Source organism: Mycetomoellerius zeteki, unplaced genomic scaffold (assembly GCF_001594055.1).
Source record: "Mycetomoellerius zeteki isolate Tzet28-1 unplaced genomic scaffold, Tzet1.0 scaffold707, whole genome shotgun sequence".
NCBI classification, from domain to species: Eukaryota; Metazoa; Arthropoda; class Insecta; order Hymenoptera; family Formicidae; genus Mycetomoellerius; species Mycetomoellerius zeteki.
Window position 1 is genome coordinate 936600 of NW_017257728.1, and position 7985 is coordinate 944584.

General features: G+C 36.8%; 1 protein-coding gene across 1 annotated transcript; it reads right to left on the reverse strand.

The window, feature by feature from the left end:
* Positions 1–6707, reverse strand: LOC108729216 (uncharacterized). The gene is given in 8 exon segments (XM_018458220.1): positions 1–374; positions 781–1171; positions 1174–1272; positions 2053–2272; positions 3789–3886; positions 3990–4116; positions 5524–5688; positions 6595–6707. Coding segments are annotated over 7 exon segments (1305 nt in total). The 5' UTR covers positions 5572–5688; positions 6595–6707; the 3' UTR covers positions 1–52.
* Between the last annotated feature and the right edge of the window lie 1278 nt (positions 6708–7985).

Consider the following 7985-nt stretch of genomic DNA (forward strand, 5'->3'; position numbering starts at 1 on the left):
ATAAATTTTTAATTAGAAAAAAGACCGAAGTGTCCGCGGGTGCATGAAAGGATTAAATTTTAGAGTGTTCCGGGCTAGATTTCGGTGTGCTCGACTTAACGTCTTGCGGCCAGTTACTTGCAGTATGCCGGACGTATCCTGGATCGGTCGGCGAATACGGTGGTGCCCTTGCAGTTTGCGTGCCGGTGGTTTTCAATACACCGAAATATTCCTCCAGCATCTCAATATCATCCTTGGATCTTCTAGATCGATAATCCTTAGGCGGAGGTGGTACGTTGAAGGACACATCGCGATGATGACTTCTCAGGATTCCAGATGAGCCGCGCGCGCGCATTCTGACGGGTACGTTGTCGTATTGGCTGTTGTCCGAATATCTGCTCGTCGTTCAAACAAAATTATATTTAATTACTGACACTCATCCGTGCGTCATACATCTTGAATCATAACGTCGGAAACAAGGAAGCGAACGATTCTGACGATTCACGTCCGTATAACAAGTGCAATGTGATTCTTCATTTCGACGTAATTACAAAAAGTTATAAAATTATTATATTATAAAAAAATTATATAAAGAATTCTAAGAAAAATGTTCACTAGGATAGCCTTGAATGCGTTCTCCATTTGTAAAAAAAATAATTGAAAATTATTTCTACGAGCGACAAGAATCGTTTTCGTGGTTCTGACAGCGTGATCCAAGATGGCTAACGCGTAGACATTGCCGACGCTTAAATGAAGTTTCCGAACCAAGGACACGATGGGTCTCCGGACGCAAGAAATCACCTGTTGTAGTTGTCGAGTTCCTCCTCGACGTCTCGTTCGACCTTCATGATCTTTACGCTTGGATTGACGATTCTCGCAAAGACTGGGTCTCCCTTTTCGTACTCCGTCGGGAATCGCGGTGTATCGATTTCGTCGACCGGCCGCTGATAGATGTCACGGCTCTTGTACATTATCCTGGACTCGTCGATCCTGCGATCAGGGTCGTGCAGGATGGCACGTGGCACCTCGATCTCTCGATACCGTTGCAACTGTTGCGAATCACGCAAAGCACGGCCATTCTCGAAATTCTGCGCGTGCTCCCTTAGCTCCTGATCACCGCGAAGTTCACGATCGTCCCGGATGTCCTGCGGTCGTGTACCGGATGATTCCTGCTGCCATCGCGCGTCTGCCAGTTCACGCGACCGTTCTCGTCCTCGGGGATTTTAACAATGGTCGATGATTTTGACTTCTTCGTATCCTCGGTGGTCACCACCGGCGTTACCTGATGCTTCCCTATTTTGAAACGTATCATTTTTTAAAGATAAATAAAGGTAATTATTTAAAGTAGTTACCTCACCTCCGATTTTAATTGGAAATTAGGCTCATTCGAAGCGTTTTCACTCAAAACGAAAGAATCCGACGGAAAAACGTGGCGGTCGATCCCGCGAACCGAGATATTAACAGATATTAAGCGTTAAAGTTGACGACTATTGAAGTTAGGAAATCTGTCACACACAGACTTAATGCAGCGCTATGTACAGTCGTGGACACAGAGGTTGTTACATTTTTTTTCGATGGTTTTCGGAATACGCAACATTTTTCAGAATGCAATCCACTATCTATGGATGCGTGTAATAAGCGGTAATTGTACAATTTGGCAGAAATGAACGTCGCTTTGCCTCGCGAACCGAGGTATTAAGCATTAAAGTTGAAGAAAGTATTGAGATTAGGAAATCTGTTATACTGACTAAATATATCGGTAAATGTATCGATATGACCATGCGCTGTGATCAATCGCTATGTTCAATCATCAATTAATTCCTAAAAATAATCCTCTGTTTTAATTATACAAATTCACTGCTTTACAAAAATAAATTCACTGTTTTGAAAACATAAATTATTTTATTATATTATTTTCGTCTTTAAAGCAGTGAATTTGGTATATATACGTACTGCATATACATCACATTTAATAAAATAATTAAGAGTGAAATAATATAATAAATACCATATTATATAAAGCCAAATTTTATAAAAAAATTAGTAATCTAATAATTTTTCTAACAATCGTACCCAAATCTTTCTCGATGATTCGTGCTTGGTCTTGCTTGTTCTTCGTACGAGGCGGGCTCATCAGCAGATCTCCGATGAACACCAATGCTGTGAGCAAGCAGAGCGCTCCTAAAACCGCGGCATTGTCAACTAAATCCTCAGGGACGCTGTCGATAGAGGCGAGCGACAAGGCGCCGACTATCCCGAAGAGGATCACACCCAGTCCGAGCAGGAAAAATTCCTGAGATTCAATCGGGCTTGTTAAATCCGTTACACCTGCGTGATTTTAACGTCGATGCGATCTATTTACGCCTAGCGCAGCCGATTGATTATGCATAAAAATGATTACTCAACCTTGCGGGCAAAAGAAAAAAACAACAAGAAAAAGAATATAATCAGTGGTTGGCGCGTATTACGAACGCTGTTCAGGGCTGTTCATTGCAGAACGCGATGCACGTGCCACCGGTTTTCGTTAGATTTATTCATTAGAAGCAAGCAAGAATACAGGAAATCGTACGCATTACGCAGCCCATGAGTCCACTCAAGATCAGCTAGACCCAGCCTCAGTTATGACTCATCGAATGAGTTACGTTACGTGTCGCGACTGACCAAGGCTGCGATTACGTACGTACGTGCACGGCGCAGCGGCAGGGCGAGCCCCGCTCTCGACTCTCGTCTAAGAAGAATATTCTTATCCTTGGCCCCCTCAATGACACCTTCGCGTCGCGCTACCGATTTTCTCACGCGCGCCTTCGCGATCGCCGCGATTTACGCGGTATATATAGGTATATTTTCACTTTGCAGACCAACCTCGGAATAAATTAAGAGCGCCTGGGAAGGATCCCGGCGTGACGTCGAAGCGAGTCCTGCTCCCGGCATCGTGTCGCTCTTCTGCGTTACACGTGGAAATTCTACAGGGGTTATCCTCGCGGCGAAACGTTTTTGCTCTTCCTGACAGGATGACTTTGCGAAGTCATCATAATATCATAATATTATGCCGATAATAGAAGCCGACGAAGAACACAGGAATAAATCTTATGTTATTACATAAATAACTTCAGTTCTGTCATTTTTGCAAATATGAGGAGCGCTTGTTAACTTTCTTTTTTTTTAGACAAAGATGAAACTCTCCTAAAGATAAGTTCTTCATATTTGTATGCTTTTAACTTAGAATTTGTTGAAAAAGGGAAAGATATTTATGTAATAAAGTAGAGGACTGAAGATAATATATATATATATATATACAATGTGTATGTATATTTATGTAATAAGATTTATTTCGGTGGGAGATATTTTTATGCGTGTAAAACCCTCTAAATTTTTTCAAGTGGAATTTCATTGTAAAGAGTGAAAATTGAGCCAATCTGAAAAAAAAAGAGTGGCTCAATCTTCAAGAATAAGATTTCAATCGTCATAGTGAGATCATACAGGACGCACCCTGTATAATACACATCGAATCTTTTGTCTCGGACAGTTTATGTCAACTTTCTCTTTTTTTTAGACGAAGACAGAGATATATATTAATGCCATCTATCAAATAAAAAAGACAACTTTTCTTTATCCAAAATTGATTTCCTTTTCGAAAATATACCGCGATTTCTTCGTTTCTTTTTATATTCGTGAAAAAAATCATTCTCCTAATCTCTCCATACAATCGAGAGCCATTTTGGTTCCGTTGACGGTATTACGAAACGCGGTTGCAACGCATTCCTCGCCGCATGAGAAAAGGAAAGAGAGAAAAAAAGGAAAGCAATTACCGTCTTTCGACCGTGGAGTTCCCCGGTAGCCGCGGCGATCAAAAGACCCGTCGTTATGATGATATATCCGCCACAAGTCGCTGATGCGAGGGCAGCGCCTGAAATACACGGAAATATCGGGAAATGAGTGTGTCGCGAGTCGCAATCCTCGGCATGCGAGAGCGCCAGGATCCGGATGTCTGAATCATTCAAGTTAGGCACCTATGCTGCCCCACGTCACGTTGTTCAATAGCGACCACTCCCTGCTGCGATTCCTCAAGTAATGGAACACCCTTCGGCTCTCATCGTCCGTCACTCTAAGCGCCACGACGCAGGCGACGCACAGAAGCTGCAATCCAACGCGTACGATTTTTTCTTAACCTTATAACACCGCAAGTGATGTTAGACAATTACATCTAATATACATATACGTATAACCGACCTCGAGGATTACAAACCAATATCGTTTCGATAAAATATTTAATGTTGAGGCCACGTACGATCACGTGGCTTTTCTAATCTTATAATTTCTCAGATACATATGATGTCGGAGAATTACGTAGTTAACTAAAAGTTACTTAAAAGTTATGAATAACAATATTTTTATTCAATGACGCATTGATACAGTTTATTTACTATATATATTTTTTGGCTATTATTTTTTATTATAATGCTTCAACTTGAAAAATAAAGGCAAAAATCTCATTTTGATTTAGACGCAAGGTCTAGCTCATTATGATGCAGAGATATATTAGTGGTTTCTGTAAATAAAGAAATAAATTTTATTCATGGATCAAACAACTATAATGTCTGCATAGTGCATCATGAAACTTTTGCACAAATCTTGTTTACTTGATTATTGTACAAAAAAAAGAGATTTTTACAATTATTTTATCGTGTAAGTATTAAAATAAAATTTGTAATAGTATAATATACTATGTAATAGTAAATAATTAAAACGTCAAGGGCTTCGAAAATCGATGCCTCGATAAAATATTTATTTATGAAGTTTGTGAGCTGGCATAAATACAGAAGATATATCTCACGCGATTCATTGCTCTATACCTCTAAACTCGTCAGACCATGCGAGATTCATGGCAACTCGAGCTCTTCGATTTCGAGTAAAAAAAACCGCTTCCTTGGCGAATTATATAGTACGAATAGTAAACAATCATTCAAATTCACATTCGGAAATATCATACAAATAACAAATTGCGAATTTCAAACTGTCTCGAATTATTTCTGATAAAATCTTGTAAAATTTGAAAAGTTTTAAGTACTTTTTCAGAGATTATAGAGAATAAGAAATTTTAGAAATCTTAGAATATTTTGGAATTCACGTTGAAAAATTCTAACAAAAAATGTAGACATTATTAAAAGTGTTTTAATTCGTGTAAAATTTTTCATCAAGAACTTCGCGTATAGTCTGACATACTGTTATCACGAACTGTTAAATAAATCATTACACAAATGTTTTAGCATATTGCCATGATAAGTGCACGAATCTTAATTAAATTTAGCTGACACACTTTAGACTTAACTTTCTTTCTAAAAGCAGAATTAAAAATAAATAGAGAATTAAATAAGTTAATTTAATCAACCAGTATATACTAGAAAGGCTCTACAAGTCTTGAAATCTGGACGCAATGAAATTCTATTTATTGATGAACGCTAAATTAATAAATATCAAATGCAAATATCAATCACGAAATTAAGCTGTTCGTGCTAACGACAAACTGAAGATATATCTACGTACCACTTCAATTATTCTGATGAACACCTTTCGGTTCCACATAATTGGCATGATGCGATCACTAAAGACGCACTATCATCACAGGCAAACAACTAAAGGCACGGAGAACAAGCGGCCGTTTGCGAAAGTGTCGTCTCTTTTCGGCGAAGCATTACGTGATTTCTCAGGCTGTTAACAAACCGTTCTCATTTTCTTTTGAAACGCTACTAGTCGCGTTAACAATTGGTTTTTGTCGAGAGGATATATTACATTGAGGATATATTACTATAGGGACTAACAATTTATTTATATCCTGAGGCGATATTCTCGACAAATATTTAAATATATTTCGTACAAAAATGTACGAAAATACTATAGTGTGTTACGTATATTATAGATTTCTCTAACAATTAACGTTTTTTCGAGAATAAAGCTCCTGGTCGAAATAGAACAAAAATTGTTGTCGCAAGCGTTTCTTACGACAAAGCACATAATGTATAAATCAGTTTAAAGATTTTATTGCGAGAATTTGCAATTTAAAGAAAGAAATAAACAATACTTTTTTTATATAATAAATCTACACTATTCCTCAATCTATGAACATTGCAAAAAGTGACAAAATTTTTAATGAAAAAATTAATAAAAAATAAATTATGAATATATAAATATTAAAAGCAAATGCATAAGCAAAAATAAATAATAAATTAATTATTTGTACAAATCTCTGCTACATATGTGAAATAAGCTTTTAATTATAAATACTAATTGTCAGATTTATATGACTACTTTCTAAAGTTTATGAGAAGAAAAACATTTTGCACAAAGAATAAAATTTAAATGAAATAGAAACTTAAAAGTCGTATTTTGCAAAAAAAATAATTTTCTTGTAACGTCTGCAGATATAATGTCGGATGCACTTAATAAATATCAATGGATTTCTTTTCACCTTTTCGAGATTATCTGTAACTATCGACTATTAAAGTGTTAGATTTTTTTTAGTAGTTTGTTAGTTTACGTTATGTTCTGAACATTCTACCGTTATCGCACTATACGTCCTAGTTACCGTTCAATAATAGAAACCAGTATATTTATCACCCGTAATAGTCACGGCGTAACACGGAAAACCCAGGCTTCGCGTCGCGACGCGCTCGAACGACGACTGAGAAGATATAGCGAAGGCGCACTAGACGCCCAGGTTGGCGGCACCGTGTGTCATGTAATAAGGATTGCCTGCATGCGAACGACACAAGTAACAATGCTATTATCACACGGTGCAATGGCGCAGGACGATGCGAACCTGCGGATATGTGTCACGGAGAGGCTCGTCGCGCACACCTCGTACCTTGAACCCGTTCGCAACACGCTAAATCTCGTTACTGTCTTCGACACTCCTCGACACTTTACAAGTTTACACCTCGCAAGAAAAGACGAAGCGCGATTTGAATCTTTCGATGGCTCTCAACAATTTCCGTGGAAAAAATAAGCAACGCACACGCATCAATTTATCAGAAATTTTATTTAAATATAAGGCACAAAAGAGATAAGAGATTTCTAACGAATGAATATATGTAAATTAAAATGCATACTTTCTTCAAAATTAAAAGTTTATGCATTACAAATTTTCCTGAATTAAAAAATAAACGATAAAAAGTAATGACAAATATAAAATGTGACATATGAAAAATTATATAAAATTTCTAAATTAAATACATAAAATAAATGTGTGAGCAATAAACTTTTATATAAAAAAATACAAATTAAACATTATACATACATATAATTACATGTTTTATATGATTATTAATCAGATTAACAAAAAAATTTTTCTTTACATATATACAGTACTAGACAAAATAAAGTACGCACTCCAAACATTTTCACATTTATGTAAATAACTCGCCAGTCCTGGCAGATAGCATAATGACGAATGAGGTAAAAGAAAGGTATTTTAGTCTACTTTGCAATAATGATTACAAAAATTTCAAAAACAATTCGAAATCCTTTAATAGTCAAGTCCGTTACATTTATTATCAAATTTATCATGGACAAAATAAAGTACGCACAACATTGTTTATGAAAATAATAACAACTGGCGCTGTTGATGATGAAAGAAACATGAATATAACAATGAAGGATATATAAACAAATGAATAAAGTAGGTTTGTCAGTTAATAATATTGCTAGATAGAGTATAGTAAGAATTCTTCATCAGTGAACATGGAAACCAAGCAAATTTGTTTGCAAATTCGAAAACTGATAATTCAGGATTGTCAGAAGGGGCTTTCTAACAGAAAAATCGGTCGCAAGTACAACGTAAGTGAAGGCGCAGTCCGAAAGATATGGAAAAAATTCCAGGAGCTTGGCACAGTAGCGGATAAGACAGGACGTGGACGGAAGAAAAAAACAAATCCAATCGAAGACTGCAGAATCATACGAGAAGTAAAGAAAAATTCAACTGTTACTAGTCGTGTTATCCGAGAAAACCT